This window comes from Puma concolor, chromosome A3 (assembly GCF_028749965.1).
Source record: "Puma concolor isolate L17-30 chromosome A3, mPumCon1.1.hap2, whole genome shotgun sequence".
NCBI classification, from domain to species: domain Eukaryota; kingdom Metazoa; phylum Chordata; class Mammalia; order Carnivora; family Felidae; genus Puma; species Puma concolor.
Window position 1 is genome coordinate 111,459,509 of NC_141669.1, and position 26,944 is coordinate 111,486,452.

General features: G+C 44.9%; 1 protein-coding gene across 5 annotated transcripts in view; it reads left to right on the forward strand.

The window, feature by feature from the left end:
- The window catches only part of UBOX5 (U-box domain containing 5), a 37,882-nt gene extending 11,716 nt beyond the window's left edge, over positions 1 to 26,166 (forward strand). For 3 of the 5 annotated variants that reach the window (XM_025932371.2, XM_086701822.1, XM_086701821.1), the window contains exons 2-5: positions 17,810 to 17,904; positions 19,551 to 20,751; positions 22,861 to 23,022; positions 25,420 to 26,166. In XM_025932371.2, coding sequence (XP_025788156.1) covers positions 17,851 to 17,904; positions 19,551 to 20,751; positions 22,861 to 23,022; positions 25,420 to 25,628 — 1,626 coding nt within the window. In that variant the 5' untranslated portion in view covers positions 17,810 to 17,850 and the 3' untranslated portion in view covers positions 25,629 to 26,166. Of the gene's footprint in view, positions 1 to 12,005; positions 13,910 to 17,809; positions 17,905 to 19,550; positions 20,752 to 22,860; positions 23,023 to 25,419 lie in introns of those variants that run through there. The other 2 variants (XM_086701823.1, XM_025932372.2) reach the window with 2 other exon arrangements.
- The last annotated feature ends 778 nt before the right edge of the window (positions 26,167 to 26,944 follow it).

A 26,944-nucleotide genomic window follows, 5' to 3' on the forward strand; every position in this document is an offset into this window, starting at 1 on the left:
TGTGCTAAAACAGTACTCCCAGTGGCTTGTGTTTGTGCTCTGTCATCTTCAGTTTCATTTTCCTCACCGCACTCAGCATCAGAAATTACTCTTTATCTGTTTACTTATTACTTTCCCTGTTGGAAGGTGGCCCTTTGAGTTAACTTTGTCTAGTTAACTAGTTAATTTGTCTCCGGCGCCTTGAATGGGTCCTGGCACAGAGATGATAATGTTTAGTGAGTATGGCGTGGGAATTTAGAGTGGCTGGGCTTTGCTGGAGAGTTGGGGTGGAAAGAAGGCAGAGGGTGAGGCTAGAGAGGTAGAGCAGATCTGGGTCACAACTAACGGCATTGCTAAAGAGCCTAAGTCTGTAGGGACTGGATTTTTTTTTTAAGGAGTTTTAAGTCAGCATAATTGGGCAGATTCATGTTGTAGAACGGTTAGGTTAAAATAATAGAACTAGATTGAGGGTGGGGGTGCATGAGATACATCAGAATATTTCACAAATGTGTGCAACAGCCCAGGTGAGAGATAATGAGGGCCAGAACTATGGAATGGCAAGTCTGAGTTTCAGAGATGTTTGGAAGGGGAAAAAGACAAGGCTTGCTAATTGGGTGGATTAGGGGATGATGATTTTGGTGCCTACATTGATACGGAGTCCTCAACTAAAATTGGAACCAAAGCAGGAAAGGTGTTTGGTTAGAGGGTTAATCTGTGCCGGTCATGCTAAGATGAGCCTCCAGGTAGAAATCTCCAGGCTGGGGTCTCAAATGGGGATGAGGACAGGTGGCTGTCAGAACCACAAGTGAGTGAAGTTGCCTGGGACAGGCGGGAGGGAGGTTATTGTGGGTTGGGGAGCAGGGGAGAGAAGATAACCAAGAATAGAATACCAGCATTCTGGTATTCTGGTAGGGAGGGCCAAGTAAAGGGGACCCAGTGGTAAAGACAACAAAAGAAGATATAATTAGACTTCAGGAAAAATGGTAGCATAGAAGTTTGTCAAGGGTCCCCAAACCACCCTCACTAGAAGGATTCACGGAACTCAGGAAAGCTGTTACATTTACAGTTACAGTTTAATTACAATGAAAGGCTACAGATTGAAATCAGCAAAGGAAAAAGGCACATAGTGTGGAGTCTGGGAGAGACCAGGCACAAGCTTCTGGTTGTCCACTTCCGGTGGAGTCATGTGGACAGCTCTTAATTTCATCCCAGCCGTGATGCCAACATTTACCAATACTGCCGACCAGGGAAGCTCACCTGAGCCTGCGCAGGGTTTTTATTGAGGGGCGTCTGTCATGTAGGCATGGAGTACCCACGTGGCTGACCTCATTTGGCCCCCATCCCTCTCAGAGGGCCAACTGATAAAGCATGGCCCAAGGCCCCCACTATTGGTATAAACTGTCTGGTGTGGCCCAAGGTCTCAGGTGTATGCAGACAGTCTTAACATGAAGGATGTTCAAAGAGTTTAGAGATTATCCCTAAGGAGCTGGTGAAGGGCCAGTTTTTTTGGAATGTGCAGGATTTGAACAGACCAAACCTGCTGAGTTAAACTTTTGCTGCACAGAAGCCAATGGGAAAGGAGAATATTGCAAAAAGGAGATGATTTGCACCATGTCAGTTGCTGGGGAGAGAGCAGTTAAGGCAAGAACCAGAAATCTCCAGTAAATTTGGCAACTTGGACATCACTGATGGCATTAACAATAGCAGTTTGAGTTGGATTGTTAGGGCAAAAGCCAGACACTCCCGTAGAATAATGAGGGTTAAGGAATGGGTTGCAAATGCTGACACAATTCCTTGAGAACTTTTGAAGAGAAGGGGAACCTTGAGCAGGATGCAGAGTGAGACTAGGATCGCCAGATGAAACACAGAATGCCTAGTTAAGTTTGAATTTCAGATAAGCAACGGATAATGTTTTGTCGTAAAATACAGATAAAATTGGCCATTTTGTAGAAAAGTGCGTCATTCAGTGACAGTGCATTGACGGTGTCGTGCAACCAATCACCACTATCTAGTTCAAGAACATTTTTTCACCCCAAAAGAAAACTCCATACCCATTAAGCAGTGATTCCACATACGCCCCCCCCCAACACCCACCGCACCCCCAGCCCCCACCCCAGACCCTGTCAGTTACTAGTCTGCTTTCTGTCTCTGTGGACATGCCTATTTTGGATATTTCCAAAAAGTGGAATTATATAATATGTAACCTCTTGTGTGTGACTTCCTTTACTTAGTGTAATATTACCAAGATTTATCCATGTTATGGTATGTACCAGTACTTCATTACTTACAGCTGAATAACAGTGCGTTGTGTGGGCATACCCTGTCTTATCCATTTATCAGTTGATTGACACTGGGTTTTTCTACTTTTTGGCTATTGTGAATAGTGCCGCTGTAAACATTTATGTGCATGTTTTACTTGAACACCTGTTTTCAGTACTTTGGGTATATACCTAGGAGTGAAATTGCTGACTTATATGTTAATTCTATATTTAACTTATTGAGGAACTACCAGACTTTTCCACAGTGGCTATACCATTTTACATTTCTAGCAGCAAGGTATTAGGGTTCCACTTTCTCCACATCTTTGCTAACACTTGTTATTTTCTGTGTTTTCTTTTTTTTCTTTTATTTTTGAGAGACCGAGTATGAGTGGGGAGGGGCAGAGAGAAAGGGAGACACAATCAGAAGCAGGCTCTAGGCTCTGAGCTGTCAGCACAGAGCCCGATGCGGGCTCAAACCCACGAGCTGCAAACCCACCTGAGCTGAAATCAGAGGCCCAACCGACTGAGCTATCCATGCACGCGTGTGTTTTATTTTTTAATAGCCATCCTAGTGAGTGTGGAGTGGTATGTCATTGTGGCTTTGATTTGTATTTCCCTAGTGACTAATGGTGCTTATCATCTTTCCCTCCCTCCCTCCCTCCCTCCCTCCCTCCCTTCCTTCCTTCCTTCCTTCCTTCCTTCCTTCCTTCCTTCCTTCCTCCATGCCCAGTGTGGGGCTTGAATTCACGACCTTGTGGTCAAGAGTCACACACTCTACTGTCTGAGCCAGCCAGGTGCCCCTAGCATCTTTGAATCTTACCAATACCGAGTCTCTAGTCCATGAACAGAGATGGCTTTCTATTTATTTAGGTCTTCTTTAATTTCTTTCAGTAACATTTTACAGTTTTCAGTGTAGAAGTCTTGTATCTCCTTAGTTACATTTATTCCTAAGCATTTTATTGTTTTTAGTGCTATTGTAAATGGAATTTTTGTCTGTATATCTTTATGAATTACTCATTGCTAGTGTTTAGAAATATGGATGATTTATCCTGCATTTTTGCCTAATTATTTTATTAGCTATAAGAGTTTTTGTGTGTGTGTTGATTCTTTAGGATTTTCTACATACAGGATCATATAATCTTTGGATAGAGAGAGTTTTGCTTTTTTCTTTCTACTTTCCACCTTTTTATTTTTCTTGCCTACTAGTGAGAGCTTCTTGTATGAAATTGAATAGAATTGTTTCTGAGCTTATGGGGAATTCTTTAAGTCTTTCACCGTGGAGTATATCAGCTGTGAGTTTTTCATGAATGCCCTTTATTATGTTAAGAAAGTTCCTTTCTGAGTTTGCTGAATGTGCAATAAAGAATTTTTTAGCGTAGGTCACAATAATACATAGGACATTCTTATACTAAAAGAAAATAATCCATTGTTTATCTGTTTTCAGATTTAAGTGGATACTTTTTATCTTTATTTGCTAAATTGCAACACTGAGAAAAATACAGCACCAAGGCAAGGTTTGTTTTGTTTTGTTTTAATGTTTATTTATTTTTGAGAGAGTGTGAGCCAAGGAGGGGCAGAAGATCCAAAGTGGGCTTTGCACTGAGAGCAGTGAGCCCAATGTGGGACTCGAACTCACCAAACATGAGATCATGACTTGAGCTGAAGTTGAACGCTCAACCTGCTGAGCCTCGGCAAGGTTTTTTGAGGGGACTGTTGAGGGCAGAAGAAACTTGAATGTTGCTTACCTGTTGAGGAAAGGTCCAGTAGTCAGAGATAAGCTGAGGATTCAGGAGAGAGGCAAGAACAGATGGAATAAGGTTCAAGGGTCAGGTTTGTAAATGAAGAGCATAGCTGCTTCAGCTGGGTTTCCATAGAATTTTGCTGGCACTGCTATTAAGGTGATGAGTAAGTGGTATTAGAATCTTTGGTTCAGGTCCTTGTTTTGAGACTGTGGGTCTCTTAAAATTAAGAGACCCATCTGTGCCTTGTTTTGAACCTATGCGTTTCTTAAGAGTAAAAGTTGTATCTACCTGTGCCTAGCAGTATGCCTTGCACATATTAAGCCCTTGAAGGGCGAATGGGCTCCAAGCACCTAAGATTGCAAGCTGCAAACTTCTGGGTGCACACCTGTGTTCTGGTTGGTCTTGTGTGCACCTCTCATTGGTGGATGACTGTGTGGGATGTGCGGGGACAGCTGTCTTTCATTATAACCAGCTCTAAGAAAAATGCACACAAGTCACATTTTTTTTCATGGATGGACAAGTAACTCAATTTAGAAATGGTAAGAAGTATTGTACTTCTGTAAAAGCTGAAGTGCCCAATTTGTAAAATTGCTCAGTGCATTGGTATTCCACCCACTCTATGAGGTTAAATGCTTTTCTCTTATTTGACAGGTAATCTTTTCTTCTTTTTTTCCCTCTGTAACCTGTTTGAGCCTAGTCTTTAAAATATGTCTATCTGCCAGAATTACTTTCCATTACGTTTTTGTGAGACTCAAAAATCCGGTTGTATAACTCAGCTATGGCACTTTTTAGGCCAAAGGAAGATGGATGCTAAGGTGTTCAGAAAGTGTCATGGTCACCTTATTCTCTTCTGAATCATGCCTCCACACTTGCCTACCCCCCTGTTCTGAGTCCTCAACCACAAAAAGGTTTACTTAGCTGCTTCAAGCTCCAAGGAAGCACAGATTGAAACCTTCCAGATAGGATGACCAACTGGTTCCACTTTGGGACCTGGGACTTTTCTGGTGTTAGCACAGAAAGTTCTGCATTGGAAAAGCCCTTAGTCCAAGATAGACTGCATGGTTGATCACCCTACCTTTGGATCCCTTCCCAGCCCTTCCCTTTCCCTTTCTCTTATTCAGCCTGCATCCTGGGAAGCAGAGGAGAAAGGTCTGCCTCCACCTGGTCATCCAGTTCTATAGGGACTCTAAGCTGCAAGAAATACCCTGAACATTGCATCTAGAGCCTCGGTCCTCTCGGATATCTTCCTGTACCCCAGGAACCCAGTGCAATTGTTTAACTACTTACATGTACTTTAAACACACAAAAGGGAAAATAGAGTAGCCCACCACTCTAATCTGTTGCATATTTAAAATTTCTGCATGGCCACCATTACCTCCCAAATTATTCGTGTGTACATATTCCTAAATACAGATTTTTAACAAATGTGTGATCATAATACTTCTGTTTGGTGTCTCTAAAATTTTATATATAGTTTTGTAATTTTTCTTCATAGACAGTATTTGTCATTTTAGTGGCAGGTACACCAAGAATAAACGTGTCACTCAAATATGTCTTACGGTGTGGGTAGTGGGATTCACTGGACTTTTCACTTGACCCTAGAAACCCATTTTTGGTCTTAGATCTGGGTAAAGAATTTTAAGATTTCCATGGTAATAGAGATTTGGATTTAGGGGCACCTAAATCCTGGCTCCTCAGTAGGGAGAGCATGCAACTCTTGATCTTGGGATTGTAAATTCGAGCCCCACATTGGGTGTAGAGATTACTTGAAAGTAAAATTTTCAGGGGCGCCTGGGTGGCTCAGTCGGTTGCAAGCCTGACTTTGATTTCAGCTCGGGTCATGATCCCAGGTTGTGGGATCGAGCCCTGTGTCGGATTCTGCTCTGAGTGTGGAGCCTGCTTAAGATTCTCTCTCTTTCCTCCTCTCTCCCTCTCCCCAGCTTGTGTTCTCTCTAAAATAATAAGAAGAGGAAAATAAAATCTGTAAGATAAAAGGCTTCTTAGAGGAGTGTACCAGGGATTCTTGTGATGGAACCTTTGTCTTGACTGTGGTGGTGATTACACAAATCCATACATGCGATAATATTGCATAGAACTGAATACACAGGCAAACATGCATGAGTGCATGTAAACTGGGGAAATGAATAAGATCACAGATTGTATCATTGCCAGCTTCCTGGTTGGGATGCTGTGCTGTAGCTATGCAAGATGTTACCATTAGGGAAAACTGGTTAAAGAGTACATGGAATCTCCGTATTGTTTCTTACAACTGCACTTGAATCTGCAGTGATCTTAAAATAAAAAGTTTAATTAAAATCTCTGAAAAGAAAAGATTTCTTTGGGGTGCCTGACTGGCTCAGTGGGTGGAGAATGCAACTCTTAATCTCGGGGTCATGAGTTTGAGCCCCATGTTTGGGAGTAGTTTACTTAAAGAAAAAAAAAAAGACTTCTTTGGAGGGTAGCTTTGAAATCCTTGTAAGATTGTAATATGTTATACATAGTTCAGTTTACTCCTTCCTCCTCTTTAAGAATACCCCTCCCTCAAAAAAAAAAAAAAATGGTAACAATAAAGGAAGAAAATGCCCAGGGAGGGAGAAACTAAGATTCCTAGTTTATTTCTAAGTAGTTTGTACTTTGATACTCATCTTTGATGCCTTCCGGAAGCCATTTGCAAAGATAGCCCCTGAGGTAGTACATAGAGGGAGCTGGAACCCCTTGAAGGGTGAATTGCCTCTAAGTGCTTCGGAATTGCGTTGTCATCTAGGAGGTTAATGGCAGGCTTTTCATTAGTGTCAGTTCTTTCCCAGGTTGTAAGCCTTCTATGACTTCCCTCTGGCCGGTAGCTTTCAACCTTTTTTTTACTGCAGAACTTAGTAAGAAATGTCTTTTACATCAAAACCCAGACTAATAGGGGTGACTGGCTGGCTCAGTCAGTACAGCATGTGACTCTTGATTTTGGGGTCGTGAGCTCAGGCTCCGCGTGGTGTATAGAGATTACTTAAGGAAGAAACCCAGATTGATAGAAATACAGTTTCAATTATATATCTGAAACAAGTTTCGTAAAACACTGCCCGCCTTCACGTATGATACACTCTGACTCTCTTCTACTGAATTTTTTAAAATTCTGGCTGTGTCTCAGTAATGTGAGTTCTTGATTCTTCATCTGCAATTTGGGGGAAAAAACACTGCCTCAGACCACCAAGTAAAGTAGTCTAAAGCCCGTTAGCGTCACATTCAAAGCCCTGCCCATCTCAGTGCACCTGCCTCTCCAGCCCTGCCTCCTCTTCCCCTTCTAGCTGAGCGGCATATTCCACATTTTCTAAACCAGTCTCACAGTCCCATCTATATGCCTTTGCTGCTACAGGTCCCTCTCCCTAGTGTCCTTCCCCTGTTGTTCCAGTTCTTACCTCCTGGCTCCCATAGTCCAGCACATGTTGTCCAATGTACGATTAGTATGTAGCATCTGTCCCATCTCAGAGTTGTCATGAGGTCAGGCATGTGTCTTAGCTGTCTCCAATTCAGACATTACTTCTGTGAATTCTTCCCTGAATTCTGGGTATACTTTTGGCCAGTGTTCTTACTTTTTTTTTTCATCAAAAGCCACAATAAGAAATTTTATATTGGATCTAGTATATAATTTGTTATATGTATTTGTATAAAACTGAAGCAAAGTTTCACGAAGGTAGGGGTGCCAGGCTGGCCCAGTTGGTGGAGCGTGCAACTCTTGATCTTGGGGTTGTGAGTTCAAGCCCTACTTTGGGTATAGAGATTAGTTAAAAATCTTAAAGTTTCATGAGGGGCACCTGGGTGGCTTAGGTCATGATCCTGTGGTTTGTGGGTTTGAGCCCTGAGTTGGGATCTGCTCTGCTTGGGATTCATTTTCTCTCTCTCTCTCTCTCTCTCTCTCTCTCTCTCTCTGTCTCCCCTTCTTCCCCCTCTGCTGCTACCTCTCTCTCTCTCTCTCAGAAATAAACATTTAAAAAAAAGTTTCATGAAATAATTTCCATATTATGTGCACTTTGATATTTTATATTCTCTTTCAGTTAATATTTCTTTCCTTCAACCCATAACTTGATTTCAAAACCACAAACTGAAAAACATTCACTTAGACCATCCTTCCTACTCTGAATGTCATTTGCAGAGAGCTCTGTTATAGACTCTTACGTTCCACAATCACTGTTGGAAGGAGGTCCATCGTGCCTCAAGACTTGAGGACAGGACCATTTCGTTTATTTTTTTCTTTTCCTTCTCTTCTTTCATTTGCTTTCACAAGACTTGTAGAGAATATTTATTGCAGTATTTTTTCATAGTGAAAAATTACAAACAACATAGGTAATAGAGCAATGGAGAAGCAAGCTGTTTTAGTCGTGCAGTCGAATGCTGTGAGTAAACTAGAAATCCACATTTGAGCATGGAAAACCTTGGATGAATCATGCTGAATGGAAAGCCAGTCGTGACATGGTGTGCCTGTTATAATACCCTTAAGGTACGGTAAAAATATACAAGACTACTGCATACCAATGCTGATTCGAATGAGAGACAACTTCAGATAGAGCTTATCTCTTGGTAAAAAAAAGGAGAGGAAATAGGATTAGTGGTGGCTTTTGTTTGTATCTTTTTTTTTTTTTTTTTTTTTTTAAGAGAGAGCTGTGGTAAGTGCAAGCTCCAGTGGGGTAGGGGCAGAGGGAGAGAAAGAATCTTTAAGCAGGTTCCATGATCAGTGCAGAGCCTGATGCAGACTTGGCCATGAGACCATGACCTGAGCCTAAATCAAGAGTTGGATGCTCAATAGGGGTGTCTGGGTGGCTCAGTCGGTTGAGCGTCCAACTTCAGCTCAGGTCATGATCTTACAGTTTGTGAGTTTGAGCCCCACGTTGGGCTCTGTGCTGACAGCTCAGAGCCTGGAGCCTGCTTCAGATTCTGTGTCTCCCTCTCTCTGCCCCTCCCCAGCTTGCACTCTGTCTCTCTCTCTCTCAAAAATAAACATTTTAAACAATTAAAAAAAAAAAAGAGTTGGACGCTCAACCAAATGAGCCACCCAGGCACCTCTGTATCTTTTCAAGTTTGTTCTTAACACTGAAATGAGAAGCAAATGTGGCAAAATGTTTACATTTACTAAATCTAGGTGGTGGGTATAAGAGTGTTTACTATAGTCTTTACCTTTTTAATCTGAAATATTTTGTTTAAAAAAAGAAAAAAAAATCACTGTAATGAAAATTGACTTGTATGTTTTTTTTTTACACATTTTATTTTATTTTTTAATTTTTAAAGTTTATTTATTTATTTTGAGAGAGCACAAACAGGGTAGGGGCAGAGAGAGGAGAGGAGAGAAAATCCCAAGCCAGCTCCGCACTGTCAATGCACAGCCCCATGTGGGTCTTGAACCCATGAGCCACCAGATCATGACCTGAGCTGAAATCAAAGGTCGGATGCTTAACCAACTGAGCCACCCAGGCACCCCATAAGATTTTATTTTTAAGTGATATTTATACCCAACATGGGGCTCAAACTCAACCCCAAGATCAAGGGTCACATTCTTTACTGACTAAGCCAGCCAGGCATCCCATTTTAAAAGATAGATAGATGTATGTATATATGTATGTATGTATGTGAGCTCTACACCCAACATGGGGCTTGAACTCACGATCCTGAGGTTAGGAATCACATGCTCTACTGACTGAGCCAGCCATAGAATTTACATGTATATTATCTGCTTATAAACCTGTATTATCTTGCTGTCTTATAAATACCTCTGTTGTCTGGCTCCAGGCTACTTCTCTGAACAGCAGGGCAGTTTAGCCATAATGCATGGCCCCTAGGTTATACTCAGACCCAGTCTCTCTTGTACTGAGATGCCAAATTTGGAAAAGGAGGCTCTCATTTTTAAGTATTTACTGGAGTAAATTTATAAGTAAATAAGTATTTGTGAGAGTTCATCATGTAACCTGTCATTTCCCAGGCAGGGCTGTAGAGAGCCTTCCTGGGTGAGGCTGTCTGCATTTTCAGTAAGTTGAGCCATTCTTTTTTTCCAGATTAAGCATTAAGGCTGGAGGCACTTGACCTTAAAAGGTCAGGAGTGTGGGAACCAGAGAGGTGCTAAGATCACACAAGACCTTTATGGAAGCCAGAGCCCTATAGAATCCTACAGTATTTGGACATCACTATTTCCCAAAGAAACATACTATCATTTGTAAGATGTTTTAAAAAGGGTCTGCCACTCTTCTTACATGGCACAGTACCTTGTTTCAATTTGATCTCCATTCTTCATTTGTTTCAGTCACATTTCCCCCCATTCTTCTTATTAATAGGCTTTATTTTTTTAGAGTGGTTTTAGGTGTACAGAAAAATCAAGCATATAATACAGAGAGTTCTCATATACTTCCTCTACCTTGCACCCAGTTTCTACTGTTAGTAACATCTTGCATTAGCATGGCACTTTTGTTACAATTGGTGAGCCTATATTGATACATTATTATTAACTGAAGTTCATAATTTACATTAAGGATCATTCAGTTGTATGGTTCTGTGGATTTTGACAGATGTGTAATGTCACATATCTACCATTACGATATCATACAGAATATTTTCCCCACTTGACCATTTCATTGTCTAAGTTTTTCTTTAAATGTTCAGAGAGAGAGAGAGCGCGCGCGAGCATGCTCGGGAGCAGGGGAGGGGGCAGAAAGAGAGGGAGAGAGAGAATCCCAAGCAGGCTCCGTGCTGCCAGCGCAGAGCTTGACTCAGGCTTCATCTCACAAACTGTGGGATCATGCCCTGAGCCCAGACACTTAACCGGCTGAGCCACCCACGCATCCCCTGACCATTTAATTGTTATCTCATACTCCAGTGCCTAGTACCGGGCTTATAAGTGTATATGAATGGGCAGTAATATCTTGTCTAAAATTAAATATGAGCAATCAAATTCAGTAGAATTTGAAAAACATTTAAAGAACAATCTGCCACAACCACATAGAGCCTATCCTAGGAATAAAAAGATGGTTTAAAATTAGAAAAATGTGCCATCTCTCATTAGTCTGTCAGATAAGAAAAATAATAAAACTCAATATATAGAGAAATTCAGAATTCAAAGCCTATCCCTGATTTTCAAAAAACTCTGAAAATTAGCATGCTTTATTAGCATAAAAAGAATATTTCAATCAGCATTATTTCAAAGATGATACACTGGAAGCATTTTCTAATGGGAACAAAAACAAGCATGGCAGCTCTTATTATTTCATATAATTCTGGAAGTTCTAGCTAATGTCGTAAGATGAGAGACAAGTAAGAGTTACCATTTTGAGAAGGAGGCTCTCATTATTGAGACTGTAGACCCTCCCCGCAAAAAACCCCGACTGAAAATCTGTTAAAATCAATTGGTTTAATAAGCCAACTAAACACATAATGGATACCCAAATGAAAAAGTTTCCTATATATAGCAAACTGGTTATGAAAACTTATGGGATAAAAGGATCCTGTTAATAAATAGCCACCTTCACAAGAAGCATGCACGACCTCTTAAGAAAAAAGTCAGGGGTGCCTGGGTGGCTCAGTTGGTTGAGTATCTGACTTCAACTCAGGTCTGATCTCACTGTTTATGGGTTCGAGCCCCACGTTGGGCTCTGTGCTGATGGCTCAGAGCCTGGAGCCTCCTTCAGATTCTGTGTCTCCCTTTCTCTCTCAAAAAGAAACATAGAAAAAAAAAGTCAAAATCGTACTAAGACAAAAAAATCGACTTAAGATTTTTATCTTAATATTCTAATAGTAAAAACTTGCCAGCAACCTAAACGTCCACCAAAAGAATGGTTTGTTGGTAATTTTACTCTCTCTTGTTCCATAATGATTTTAAGGTAGCTTTCACAATATATTTACACTATGACATAAAAATAAGTGAAGAATTCAGGCAAAGAGAAATCTGGAGGGATGGGCCACAGGTTTATTCTGAGTTTTCTAGTGGCCAAAATAAAGGAAACATCATAATCAATTATATGATTCATATTCACACCATATAATATTGAGTTGAAAAAAAAAAAAACAACTGTTCCTAGTACTGAAACCAAAAAGAGAATTTTCTCATGGGTCTTAAAGAGAGGTTACTATGCAGAGTAAAGAGTGATCATCTTAACAACCTAATAAAATGGCAGCCATAGAGGTATTTCATTTTTAAAAATTATTAATGTTTATTTATTTTGGGGGTGGGGTAGGAGCAGAGAGAAGGAGACAAGGATCCCAAGCAGGCTCCACACTGACAGCAGAGAGCCCAGTGTGGGGCTTGAACTCACAAACTGTGAGATCATGACCTGAGCCGAAGTCCGAGGCTTAACCGATGACAGAGCCTCCCAGGTGCCCCTAGAGGTGTTCCCTTCCCTGCTGATGGGCCACATGGAAGTAGTTGGTAAAGCTCTTTGTGGTGGGGTGAGGAGTGTGGTGAAGGTTGTGTCTGGGATTTGAACATGGGGATGATCCAGTACACTGCCCTGAAGAGCAGCTCAATGGGGAAGTACAGTATAGACAGTAAATTATGGTTCCCCGCTGATGTGTCATTGCCACCCTGGTATCCTGTGAATTTTGGCAGATAGGCCACTACATTTTCATCATGTGTTACATTTATCTTTGCTATGGCTGAGGGTCCACACTCCTAAGCAGTCTGTCAGATGGTGATGTGGGACATGAATGCAGCAGCCACCAGGGGTGCCAGGCAGGAAGCAAGAGGTGCCACTTAAGCTGGCATGACAAGGAATTTAATGTGGATGGACTGAACAGTCTCCATAAATATTCTCTCAGATTAGATTCTGGTAAGTGCTGCGTCGAACAAACAGGCTGTGTCTGGTCAGATGCTTTAATGGTTGGCTAATGGAATTAACAACCTCTTGGAAAGGTTGAAAACCCTCATGAGGTAATATGCTCGAATGGAGGGCTAGCTTATCTAGATTTTCCTCACAAAACAATTTGAGGCTTGATCCAATACATGTTGGAAGGGACAGTCAAGGTTTCCAAATTTCTACATTTAGAGCATAGCCACGTTAAGTTTGGGAGAATTAATTAAAAAAAAAAAAAATGAATGATACCAAAGCCTAACCTAAGTAAGAGGGGGGAAATAAGTTGTAAGGTGTCCATGTAAGTTCCTGGTAAGTCCTTCAAGGTAAATGGTGTCCAAATAGATAGTAACCAGAGTTTGTTTGGAAGGTTTGGAATCTCAGTCCCAGCTTAACCTCTCTTTAAGCCACAGTTTCTTCATCTGCAAAAGAAAGATATTAGTAACCACTTTAGGGCTAACCAGTGGGTAAGATTAAAATGGAATGAAATTTCTGGTGGCCTCCTCTAAGCCATTTTATGTATGTGCCTTTCTAGCTGGAGTTGTTTTGCTGCTAGAGGGTCCTTGTGTCTTAACTCACTGGGAATCATTTGTGTTGGCTGAGAGTGCAGATAAAACCTTGTAAATTATCATATTGATTGGAGGGACAGTCCAGTTCTTCCCCTTTCAGGGGTCAGAGGTGGGATTTTTAAAGTTATGAGATGACTGGAGTTTGAAAGCCCTTGGACTCGTCCTCTCATCCTGGAGAGATGAGATCCTCTCATCCTGGACTCGTCCTCTCATCTCCAGTCCCTCCACAGGAGCAGGCATCTGGTGAGAGCTGAGCCGGGGTTAAAGGCAAAGTGCAGGCTGGTCCTGAGGGTGGTCACTTCTGGTCAATTTCATTTCACACTGCCATTTACAATTGAGTTGGGTCCTCAGATAATTTTGAAAACTTTTCTATTTGGCTTCATACTCACAGGTGAACCCTTCATCATGGCTTGAGGAGGACCCCTACCCAACTTGTTCTGGTTCCGGCATTTAAGTTCTCAGATTAATTTCATGATATGTAGAATAAATCAAAGTTAGAAGACTGCAGTGTGAAATGTCCAAGAAGATAACAAGGAAATAGGCAGGTAAATGTTAGTGAAATCAGTGCCTCCCACTGGGAAATCAACACTTCCAGGAGCTGACATTATTACTCTGCCAGTTTGTTTTTGTCCCTGAAAGTTGGAGGGAGAAAAGGCCTAAGGAGTGGACAGTGGAGTGGAGGTGATGGCACTCTAGGGGCCCTTTATCTCACTGTCAACCACCTCTCAGTATGCTCATGTTATAACACAGTATAACACAATTTCTGTCTCTTTGCTTTTTTTTTTTTAAATTTTTAAATATTTATTTATTTTAGAGACAGGGCACAAGCAGGGGAGGGGCAGAGAGAGCCGAAGACAGAATCTGAAGCAGGCTGCAGGCTCTGAGCTGTCAGCGCAGAGCCTGACGTGGGGCATGAACCCATGAACCATGAAATCATGACCCGAGCCAAAGTCGGACACCCAACCGACTGAGCCACCCAGGCGCCCCTCTTTGCTTGTTCTTACCAAAGCCCTGTCCGACCCATCAGGACAAAGTTGGGAGGAGAGGGCTGCCTGCAGAAGTGCAAGCAAAGCTTCTCGAACCTGGACCCGAGTGGCTGAGCTCGCCCTTTGCTCAGGGCCAGCCCAGTTCTGCACTTGCACACCTCTTTTGTGTCACCATCTGTGTCACTATCCTCTGTTTTCCTTTGGCATCATAGGCTTGCTTTTCCAGGAGAAATATTTTGTTTCCTAGGTACGAGCTTTATATTCATGTTACTACTTCCATATTCAGTTAATGGCTTAATTGTGCATTTAAAACAAAACAAAAACTTAATAAGAAGCCACTTCCCTAGTTGGACAGGAGAATTGAGGGCATTGCTTCTCTGAATGTGCTCTGGTTTCCTGGCCAAGAAGAGGTACATACAAGGGCCCTGAGAATATTTGCAGATGCAATTCCTCATACATTCATTTTTGAGTTATTGTGGAGAACAAGAAAAATATCAGAAGCTGGAGACATTTTCCCTGGGGGAAAAAAAGAGAATTCTGTAAACTAGTCCATGTTGATTCCAGACCAGATTCTAGAATATTCTGACAGAGGGGTGGCATATATACCTCAAACAGTGAGAAGTACTAAGAATTTCAACACAGATTCACAAAGAACAGGAGACTTTAGGCCAAGGGTCTCCACTCCATCAGGTTCATCTCATCAGGTTCATTGATCTTTGTTTTTCTTCCAGTTTTATAATTATCTTGTAATGTTCTTTCTATTGTCCTGAACTTACAGTCAAAAATAATACAGGGGCGTCTGGATGGCTCCCTCGGTTAAGCATCCGACTTCAGCTTAGGTCATGATCTCGCAGCTCTTGAGTTCGAGTCCTGCATCAGGCTCTGTGCTGACCACTCAGCTTCAGATTCTGTGTCTCCCTCTCTCTCTGTCTCTCCCCGCTTGTTGTCTGTCTGTCTGTCTCTCTCTCAAAATAAACATTAAAACAAAGTTAAAAAAAAATATATAAACATATGCATTACTTTTTAGAAAACAACATGTGTGTGTGCAGGTATGTGTGTACAGGTATGTACACATTCATATACATACAAATGCTATAACTGTAATATAAAGGAGGTTTTTAAGTGTGATAATAAAATTTATTCTCATGTGTAAATATTTGGTTATGACCATATTGGAAGGCATAATGAAGTTATCAGAAGCTATTACTAATATGTAGAATCACCTAGAATGCGGACTGCTACAAGCGTAGACTGTCAGATGTATTAGCATCACTCTTGGTGATGCGGTTGTCAGAAACGGTCAATATCTCTTTGTAAAAATCTGATCTGAACAAAACAAAGTATAATCTTCCTGTGATCTGCATAGAAGTTCCCTTTTTAGGAAATTAGCATGTATTAAAACCATGTTAAAAAAATATTTTGTGTCTATATGTAAAACTCTGAGTTGGGGCGAGGCTGACGTAATAAACATTTAAAGGTCCCATGGCAGACCTTCACTGTGCAGAAACAGCCTGCTAAAATGTTGCACGATGCCAAATGTGCCTGGCCTCCATGTGGCACCTATTAATCATGATAACACAGACCCCAGAGGGTGACCCTTTCCCTGTTGGGCTAACAAAAGAGTTTTTCATGGCCTTCTCTGCCAGATGGAAAAGCATAGACTGGCTGGCTGGCCTCACCCAAGAGGTTCAGAGCCATTGGCAAGGCCTGCTGGCAGGAGAGATATTTCTGGTGGCTTCCCTACTTCTCTACAAAGACTACCAAAGGCTGTTGGACATTGATCTTTGCTTTTCTTCCAGTTTTATTGAGCTATTAATTGACATATCACATTGAATAAGTTTAAGATGTACCACATAATGATTCAGTATTTGTATATATTACATAATGCTTACTATAGTAAGTTAACATCTATCACCTCACGTAGTTACAGCTTATTTTCTTGTGATGAGAACTTTTAAGGTCTACTCTCAGCAGCTCTCAAATATACACCGCAGTATTGTTAACTGTAGTCACCATGCTGTACATCACCTCCTCAGAACTTACAACTACAGGGGCACCTGGGTGGCTCAGTTGGTTAAGTGTCCGACTTCGGCTCGGGTCATGATATCACGGTTTGTCAGTTCAAACCCCGCATCGGGCTCTGACAGCTCGGAGCCTGGGGCCTCCTTTGGATTCTGTGTCTCCCTCTCTCTCTGCCCCTCTCACGCTCACGCTCTCTGTCTCTCTTAAAAATAAACACTAAAAAAATTTGCTTGTAAGTTTTTTTTTAATGTTTGTTTATGTTTGAGACAGAGAGAAACAGAGCATGAATGGGGGAGGGTCAGAGAGAGAGGGAGACACAGAATCTGAAGCAGGCCCCAGACTCCAGGCTGTCAGCACAGAGCCTGATGCGGGGCTCGAACTCACAGACTATGAGGTCATGACCAGACGAAGTCAGACGCTTAACTGACTGAGCCACCCAGGCACCCTTAAAAAAAATTTTTTTTAAAGAACTTCTATAACTACATGTTGGTACGTTTTGACCACCTTCACCCATTTCCCCCAGCCTGGACGTTGGTCATTAAAATGTTGTTTGGATTAGATGTCCTTTTAAGATGCTTTCCAAGTCTGGGATTTCTGTTTCTCAATGATGATATTTTGGAGTCTTCCAGTTGTTTTCATGTTAATAAGAAAATGCAATCACAGGGCGCCTGGGTGGCTCAGTCAGTTAAGCGTCCAACTCTCGGTTTCAGCTCAGGTCATGATCTCATGGTTTGTGGGTTTGAGCCCCGTGTCAGGGTCTGCACTAACAGTGCGGAGCCTGCTTGGGGTTCTCTCTACCTCTCCCTGCCCCTCCCCTGCTCACATGTGTGCTCATGCTCACTCTCTCTCTCTCATAAATAAATAAATAAATAAACTTTAAAAGAAAAAAATTGACAGGCGTTAAATGACAAAGATGCCTAGTACTACTATGATTTCTGCAACCTTTTCCGTTCTAAACCCTCTGGCTGAGTAGTTCTGTTCTTTCTCTGAGCTCTGCCACTTCTGACCCTCCTTTTCCTGTGGGGAGCGCCTTGCAGAGCTGTTGCTTCCACTGGGTCCAGCTGTCAGCCAGAGGACCCGCAGTCTTGGCCAACCTGCTCAGGCTGCAGGAGAAGGCTCCTCTATGGGGGCACCCGGCCGTGTCAGTTGGAAGAGTGTGCATCTGTTGATTTCGGGGTGGTGAATTTGAGCCCCACGGTGGGTGTACAGATTACTTAAATACATAAAGAAAAAAAAAAAAAGAAGCTCCTGTGCAATTTTTTGGTGACTCCTTTTCCCCGGCATCACAGGTACGATACAGTGAGACTGTATAGACCATGGCCGTGTGCGTCAGAGTCTTTGTTACCCTGTTTGATTCTCTTCCCGTAGGAATCAACTCCTAAAAGTTTAGAATTGAACTTTGACATGTCTAATATCAAGCTTTATTTTTTATTCAAGGCTATTTCTGATGCTTGGAAGCTACCCTTTCAGCCACAAAGATGGTCATAAATCTTTGCCTCCCACAGTTCAGACCAAGAATTTACTGCAACAAGGTAAACAAAACAAGTATATGCACATAAATATGCAATGGCTATTTTTCATGCTTTTCCCCATGTCTTGCCTTGTGTATGTGGACTTAATTTAGGTGTAATGTGCTTTCACCTTCACTGTTTTAAATCCCACCAGGTGATATTTAGGTAAGCATTGGCCAGGATGTACCCCTAGAATCATGCAGCACTGTTACAAGGGGAGCTGTGGCTCATTTTCTGGAGGGTCGTGTTCATTGTGCTCCTCCCTCTGATGATAAAATTTAATTCTACTCAAAGTCACAGCGAAGGTAGAAATACTGTCTCCCCCAGTATTCCTCTCGCTTACTTCTCATGCTAGAAATAATGACTTGTATTTGTTATTTGGATTCCTTCTTCTTTATTTGAACTAAGTTGCTTTGCCTTTTGTGCAAAGGAGGTTATCTTTCCACAGCCCAGAGCAAGGAGTAAGGAAACTGCAAAAAGAGAATTGAGCCGTCCTTTAATTTTGAGCTTCTGCACACAGCATGCTGTTTCAGATTCCCAGATTGCTAGCCTGATGTCTTTGAACAGAGACACAGGCTTCCTCCGCCATCTGAAAAGAACATTCTTATGAAACCTTTCGCAGGCTGAAATGGCGTAAAATGAATATCCACTGCCTTCCGGAAGTTCATTTACAAGAGATCTACATTAGTGTGATACCAAAACATGTTTTCGTAAAAGTAAAAATTCTCTTTGGATTTCTTTTGGTTAGCAAATACAGGTGCTAATATAGGTCTTATGTAAAAGCAAAGTGGTGTGATAGGAACTTTCAGAAAGAGGGAGGCATACCTGTATCTTAAAATTTCCACTGGTTATAACAAATATTAGGAATATTAAGAGGAGGAGAAGTTACTCACAATCCCACCCCCTAGCATATTCACTGCTCTAGATTTCGTGTAGTCTTTTGTGGTCCTTGTTGGTGAACACACTTTTTTTTTTTTTTAATGTTTATTTATTTTGAGAAAGAGAGAAAGCATGAGCAGGGGATGGGCAGAGAGAGAAGAGAGAGAATCCCAAGCAGGCTCCATGCTCGGTGTAGAGCCTGATGTGGGGCTCGATCTCATGTCAATGAGATCATGACTTGAACTGATATCAAGAGTCAGATGCTTAACTGACTGAACCACCCAGGTGCCCCCACACTTTTGTTTTTGACCAAGTTCCCTCAGTCATAGATTCACAAGAAGATTGTCCACAAGAAGATTGCTATGGAAATTTAATAACTGATAGAGTCCAAATACAAAATTAAGAACTGTAACGAACATCTTTGTTTTCCCCTAAATCTCTGTGGTTTCATCCTCTACAATAAAAAAACACTAGTATAGCTGTACTTTTTTCTCACAGACATTATTTTGAAGGGATTTTTGTTTGGATTGAGCAGACTTCTGTTGCTTGTATTTTTCAAGGATGGGCAGTACTTGGGGACACGGTTGCCCTCAACCCTTGACCTGATAACCTTGAGTGCCTCCCCGCAAAAAAACCCTGGTGAATTCAGTATAATAGAGGAAAGTTTAAATGAGGAACTTAAGACTTTCTTTAAATAATTGTCTAAAAAGTAGCAAATTCTTGAAATCTAGGTGTCTTCATTTGGATCTCATCAAGTGAATGCGTGTCTTATTTGTCATTAACTCTAGATATCAGCTGATGGTTATGAAGTAGAAAATCTCATCTCTGAAGACCTGACAAAGAGAAGTCATGGTTTTAGGACAGAGTATTTCATTAAGCCACCAGTCTACGTGATAGTTTCCTTTCCCTTCAGTGTGGAAATCTGTAGGATTAACATAGACCTCACAGCTGGGGGAGGCCAGAATGTCACCGGCCTGGAAATGTACACATCTGCCTTATCCAGCAGAGCATCTTGGAATGCCCCCGAGTGTCGGACCCCGGGCCCCGCCGAGCCGTCCATCCCAGACAAGGAGGCGTTCACCTTAGTAGGCAAAGTCTTATTGAAAAACCAGAGCCAAGTGGTGTTTAGTCACAGGGGCTTCAAGGCCAGGCCACCTTTTGGCCCAATGGACGCCACACTCCCCTCTCCTGCTGTTGTGGCACAGGAGCTCTGGAATAAAGGGGCTCTTTCCCTTAGCCATGTGGTCCATCTCAAGATCTGTATCACCCACGTGACAGGCAGCGGTATCCCTTGCATCAAGCGATTGGAAGTGTGGGGTCAGCCAGCTAAAACCTGCTCTCAGGAGGTGATAGACAGTGTCCTGCTGGTTGCCTCAGAGAGCCTCCCTCAGGACTTGACTCTGCAGGCCCCAGCCTTGCCCATGGAGAGTGACTGTGATCCCGGAAGCCTGTCTGAGGGCCAGCAGGCCCCCTCCAGCCTGCAGGAGCTAGCCGAGGTGATTCAGGATGTGCCTGAGGAGTTCCTGGATCCCATCACCCTGGAGATCATGCCTTGCCCCATGCTGCTGCCTTCAGGCAAGGTCATCGACCAGAGCACGCTGGAAAAGTGTAACCGCAGCGAAGCCGCCTGGGGCCGAGTGCCCAGTGACCCTTTCACGGGGGTAGCCTTTACTCCACACTCCCAGCCCCTGCCTCACCCCTCCCTGAAGGCCCGGATCGACCATTTCCTGCTCCAGCACTCCATTCCGGGCTGCCATCTGCTTGGGAGAGCACAGACTGCATTGGCAGTGACACCTTCTTCCATTGCTCTGCCCTCTCGGAAAAGGAAGATGGAGCAGACTGAATATGCCCCGGACAGTAGCCTTGGGGCAAACGCTTCCTGTTTTTCTACCACAAGCCTTCTGGTCTCACCCACTACCTCAGAGCACACCGCTAAGAAAATGAAAGCTGCCAGTGAACTTGGGCTGACACATATGGACTGCTCAACAGGTAATCCATGCCCTGCTTCCATGTCCGCTGCCCTCCCTGTGCTTCCCAGGTGACACGTGGCACTATTGCCCTGTGCTTTATGTTTTGCCGTCTTAAGTTATCCCAAAACTTACTGGCTTAAAGCACCACACATTCATTATCTCATAGCTTCTCTGGTCAGGAAGCCAGGATAGTTCGGCTGGGTCACCTGCTGCGGGGTCTTCTCCAGCTGCTGTCAAAGTGTTGGCTGGGGCTGCAGCCGCTTCATGGCTTGACTGGGGAAGGATTCACTTGTAAGCTCATTCCTGTGATTGTTACAGGATTCGGTTCCTGGCCGAACTATTGTTCCGAGGGCCTCTCTTCCCTGTTGGCTGGTCTTGGCTGGTGGCCAGCAGACTCAGTCTGTCCTCAGTTCCTTGCCACATGGGCCTCTCAAGGGCAGCACATAACACGGTAGCTGTGTAAGCACAAGATGGAAGTCATAGTCTTATATTACCTAATTGTGGAAGTGGCATCCCTTCATTTTTGCTTTATTCTGTTAGAAGAAAGTCACTAAGTCTGGCCCACACTCAAGGGGAAGGGGGTACCCTACAGCATGAGTCTCTGGAGGTGGGTCTCATTGGGAGCCATTTCAGACACTCTCCCACACCTTTGATTCCTATTTTATTCAGTCATGTTTTTAAATGTTTTTAATTCAGTGTTTTTATCTAAGATTGGTGGTTGAATTTTGTCTAATGCCTTTTCAATATCAGTGGAGATGGTACTATGATTTTTCATCCTTAGATCTTTTAGTGTGAAAAAATACATTAATAGGCTTCTTAATATTCAACCGTTATTACATTCCTGGAATAAACTTCATTTGGTCATGCTTCTTTTAATGTTCTGCTTGGTTCTGTTTGCTAGCGTTTTATTTTGGATAAATAATTTGAACTGTCATATACACATACCATCTCTGGTCATGTTTTGTTACCAAAGATTTGTGTGCTCCATAAGAAGAATTAAGACATTTTCCTGTACTCAACTTTAGAACAATGTAAGAGTATTAGAATAATTTCCTCTTTCCATATTTGGTAGAATTTGCCCGTGATTGTTAGTGCCTGGTGCTTTTGGAGATAACTCTTTGACACTTTCTTTTTCCTTATGAAAATAAATCTGTTTAGATTTTATCATTCTTGTAATATCCTCTCTTACTGTAAAAGCCCTATGCAAATAGTGCACTTAAAGGTTACATCTGTGTCTTCTCTGGTTTTGAGTATAGATTTTAGTCAACATGACCCCTGGAAACTCCTGGAAGCATCTGAGGTGCAGTGGGGTGAGACAAAGAAAGGTCCTTAGACCCTGATGTCTGTAAGGTCAGGTTTGTTGGTGATATACGACCATGCTGACCTGTGCTTCAAGGCCCCAAGCAAGTCCTGCACACTGTAGACAAAATGTTCTACTCCCTACTTTGGGGCAGTTTTGTGAACCCTGATACCAGGCAGGTCTCTGGGTTCTTTCTTAGACAACTGTCTCACTCTCCCATTGCCTTCACCCTCAGCCTACTGCTTGGCTTTCTGTGAACCACACAGAGAAGGTCCCTTAGATAGTGGAGTGGGCAGAGTGAGGTCTTTGTCATTCTACTTGGTAATGACCACTTTGCTTTACTCAGCAGGAGAGAGAGGACGCAAATGCCCAGAGAGTGCAGGCCAGCAAACCCGCAGAGTGGGGAGGGTGGGGGCCCCAGAAGAGAGGAGATGAGGAAAAGCTGCTGGCGAGGGAATGGACAGGGAGCTGGGGCACAATGGTGGGCACCTCCTTGGCCTGCAAGGAGACCTTCTGAAAGTAGGGTGCAGTTCTGCAAATGAGCCACAAGGTGGCCCAGGCCTGCCCAGAAATCTTTCCAGGAGGAGGAAAGCTAGAGCTGGCCCAGAAACCCTGAAAGTGGTGTGGGATGGGTAGGAACGTCCCCAAGGCTTTGACGGCTGGTACTCCATCATCACAATCCACTAGCAGACGTCAGGGAGGAGTTTCTTTACATCTGCGTCCATTTGAAGTTAGAAGTACCGTTCTTGTGGTCCTCCAAGGACTTATTGCTTGGTCTTTTTTGCTGAACCTCTCTCTGGATATCGTGGTCTGTGCATCTCTTGTCAGGTCCCGTGTCCCATGAGCAGAAGCTGTCACAGAGCTTGGAAGTTGCCTTGACATCGACTCTTGGCTCCATGCCCTCCTTCACGGCTCGGCTGACCCGGGGACAGCTCCAACAGCTCGGCACAAGAGAGAGCAGCGCCTCCTGGAGGCCAGGCGCCGCCTCGGGTAACTGGGGCCCCATCCGTCTCGCCAGAGCCCGGGAGCAGAAGCCTGGGCCCTGCCTCTGGGGCTCCTGGGACTGCCATGCCCAACCTCCTTAGCGCCAGCAGCCAGCATCCGGGCCTCAGGGAGAACTCTGTCTCTTTCCTTTTCCAGGGGGAGCTGAGGGGCTCCTGTGAAGTTTAACTCTTCACAAGGAGAGCTTTCTCTAGTTAACTCTTGGTAATTCTGTGGACTTTTAGGGCTTGGCAACTCTGCAGTGTTTTTGGTAAGATCTAATATTAATTGTTCTGTCCTGGACTTTTGTTTCCCCTCCTTTGGTTAGTTTTCAGATCCAGTCTGTCTCCCATCTGACAGCTGGGCAGTTTATTTTAAGGAAGTGTGGAGAGAAGCTTGGGGGTTGTCTCCTTCGTCCCTTCCTGTTAACAGTTTCACTGGTGTTTAGAATAGAGCTGTAGCAGCTTTTGACTGAGGCAGTTTTTGCCCACAGTGAACCTGGGACCACATTAGATGATAGAATCAGTTAGGATACAAGGTGAGAGAACATGCTGGAATGCTAGGCAATTTTTACAAGATGAAGCCTGAAGGAGCCCGTGATAAGGTGTATGCTCGATTCTTGTTGCCCATCCAGAGCCAGGCCATTCTTACCTCTTCTTCTTCTCATCCACACCTCCCTGTTTCTCTTGTTTCCATCCTGACCATCACCAAGAACCTTCTCGTCCAGGTGACCGGTGGTTTCCATGGCTCCAGATGCAGTGGTTGCTCTCCCTTCCCCTCCCAGCAGTGTCTGATGTGGCTTGCCAGCCCCTCCTTCCTGAAACCCCTTCTCTCCTGGCCTTTCGGATCCTGTGCTCTTTTTCTCCCTCTTTTCACTGTCCCTTTGCAATTTCCACTTCGGACTCCTCTTCCAGACTCTGGTCCTGCAAACTCTTCTCTGCCCTGCCATCCCAGAGAGAACCCACTGGCCAGTGACTGCCCATGCTCCCCCCTGTGGCTCCTTCCTCTCCTTGGAACTCAGACCCTGACCTCCCTGACAGCTGCCTGGCACCTCCACGTGGGAAACCCCTGGATAGATGTTGAGTGAAGTTCTAACTCAGAACTGCAGACACGCCCCATCACCCCATTGCTAGTAAAGAGCAGCATCTTCTCTTGGGTCAGGCCTGTAACGTGGAGATTGTCCTTGGTGTCCTTCAGCCTTCCTGACATCCATTCATCCTCAAGTCCTGTACGTACTCTTCCAAAGGGGATCTCCGAGCACTCTGCTGCCACCCTGTCCCCTGTGCCGTCCCCTCCCCAGCCCCTCCCTGTCTCTTTCAGCAGCCCTGCTGCTCCCGCACAGCCACTCTCACCTGTAATGTCCACCAGCGCATGGCACTTCACTTCTTAGACTCCTCCCAGGGCATCCCACTGATCCTGGAACAAAGTCTAAGCCCCTGCCACTGGTGAAGTCCTGCGCACCCCAGCCTGCCCCCTTTGTAGCCTCACCTGAAGCCAGTCTCCGCCATCACAGCTCTGTGTCCTGTCTTTCTTTAATGGACCAGCCATTCCTTTTTTTTTTTTTTTTTGCTTTGGTTTGGTTTTGGACCAACCATTCTTTGTACTTGCTGTCCCTCTCATTCTGCATGGTCGGCCTCTTTTTTTCCCCTAAGAGACCACCCTTGCCCTCTCCAGAGGGGTGTGGAGTGGGGACAAAGCAGCCTCCTTAGGCTAGGGCCACAAGAGAAGGAAGCGCAGCAGGTGCAGCTTGGGGAGGCAGTGGCAGGACGTGGCCACTGCGGCCCTCATTCAGGGAGGCCCTGCGGGAAGCAGGGAAAGAGGGAGCCTGCCGCACAGGAAGGGGATTGACAGGTCAGGAGGGGCTGCCAGGCTGAAGAGAAGAAGCAGGTGCCAGGCTCAGTGGGTAACTCAGACCTCAGGCCTGCCCACGTGGTGCCTTCCCTCCTCCTTGGACCTGCCCAGCCCTGCTACACCTGCTCACTGTCTGCTGTCTCCTTTCTTGAGTCGTCTTGCCTTTCTTGTAGTTTATGTTATCAGGATGAGCTTGTGCCTCACTCTGACCGTAGCAGCCTGTTCCAGGGGGAAGCAAATCCTGCTCAGAGACTGGGAGGGAGGGCTCAGTGCGGTCCGCTTGCCTTCAGAAGCCAGCTTTTCTTGGGCACTCACTGGAGCACCAAGATTTGATGATTGAGGGGAGGTCTCCCAGGTGTCCTGGCTCCCCAACACCCTCTCCTCCCAGAGCAGCCAGAAGTGGCCCCAGGAGGGATAAAGCCATGCCGCTGAAGGGGTGGAGGGTGGGGAAGCTTCTTGTCCCACTTCAGGCTCATGCCCTGCCATCAGGACGGAGCCTGGACCAGGGGACAGCTTTCGCCTCACCTTGGCCTATTTTCCTCCCTGATCTACCAGAGCAGCCTGGGAGCATCCCGGGGCCCGAGTGTGCCTCCTGCAAAAGAGCGTTTTCTCCCTACTTCAAAAAGGAGCCTGTGTACCAGCTCCCCTGTGGCCACCTCCTATGCCGGCCCTGCCTGGGTGAGAAGCAGCGCTCCCTGCCCATGACGTGCACAGCCTGCCAGAGGCCATTTGCCAGCCAGGACGTGCTGCGTGTCCACTTCTGAGTGACCGGCCCCAACCTGAGAAGACCTGTCGATGGGAGGAGCTGAGGGAGTGTGTGTGTGGGGTTGGGGGGCACGATCCCCTGAAGTCAGGCCAAATCCCAAGCACAGAGGGGCCCTTTCCTCCCCAGGGGCTTTCCCTTTGCCTCCTTCCAGAGTGTAGCACCCGGGCCAGAGCACAGGGGAGGGGCGCTCCACTCCTGCTCAAGTGGCAATAGGGTAACAAAGCCATAGTTTGGGCTGGGAGGGATAGGGGATGTATCCCTGCCCTCCTGTGCCTCCCTGCCACCCCCCTGCCAGAGCCCAGGGCCTGTTAGAGCCAGCCCCACCCTGCCAAGGGCCCCCTGAGTTGTCTGCACACACACCCCAGCCCTGCAGGATGGACCCGAGTGGAGCATGAGAGACCATGGCTTGAGAGCTCAAGGACAGCCTCCGCCCGTGGGGTCACCTAGAGTGTTCCGTGGCTGGAGTCTGCGGTGAGTGACTCAGCCCCCGACTGGCAGACGACTCTGAGCCTTAATAAAGCGATGGTTGACGTCTGTCCTCTGTGGACTTCCTCCTGACAGAGTGCCTGTCAGTGTCGTCATACTCCTGTCCCCACCGGCACCCACACAAAGTGGGACCATCATAGGGCAGCCTCGAGCAGTCAGTGCAACCCCGTCTGGCTGCAATTCAGGTCAATGGCCTGAAGGGGCGAGAAGTCATGTTTTCGATGCTTGGCATGTGTGAGGGTTTGCACGTGGGTGTGCACGCAGGGTGGGTTGGGCACCCTCCCTTGGGCCGGTGTGGCACACGCTTCCCTCATCTTGGCAGAGCCTGTGCACTGCCCTCTGAGAACAGAGCTTTTCTGCACGGGGCCCATTCTGGGAAAAGTGCTTGTTTATAGGCTGCATTGTTTTCATTCAAAATTCAGTTCTGTGGCGTCCCAGAGGGAACGTATGTATTCCTACAACTGTTTACTGTGTGGAAGAGGTTCTACTCCCTGGAAGGACTGCAGTGAGAAAATGCACCAGGCTGTTCCCCGTGCCCTGGAGGATGTCAGGAGGGAGTTCACCTTGAGTCCTCAGGGCCATAAGCTGCCCAGAAATCCCAGCCACCTGCTCCCCTCCCCTCCCACAGGCCTGCAGCTCATGCTCCAGGGGGACCCCAGGGAGTGACCCCGGGAAGGAGGGAGCTGATTAAAAACTCAGATTCTTGAGTCCCGGGAATTTAGAGATCTGGGGGTGGGGTTAGGGATTCCGGGGGTATTTGTGCTCCTCAAAGGAAATTCCTTCCCTTGACACAGCCTCACCTGAGACTTCAGAGTCTGCACTGCTGGC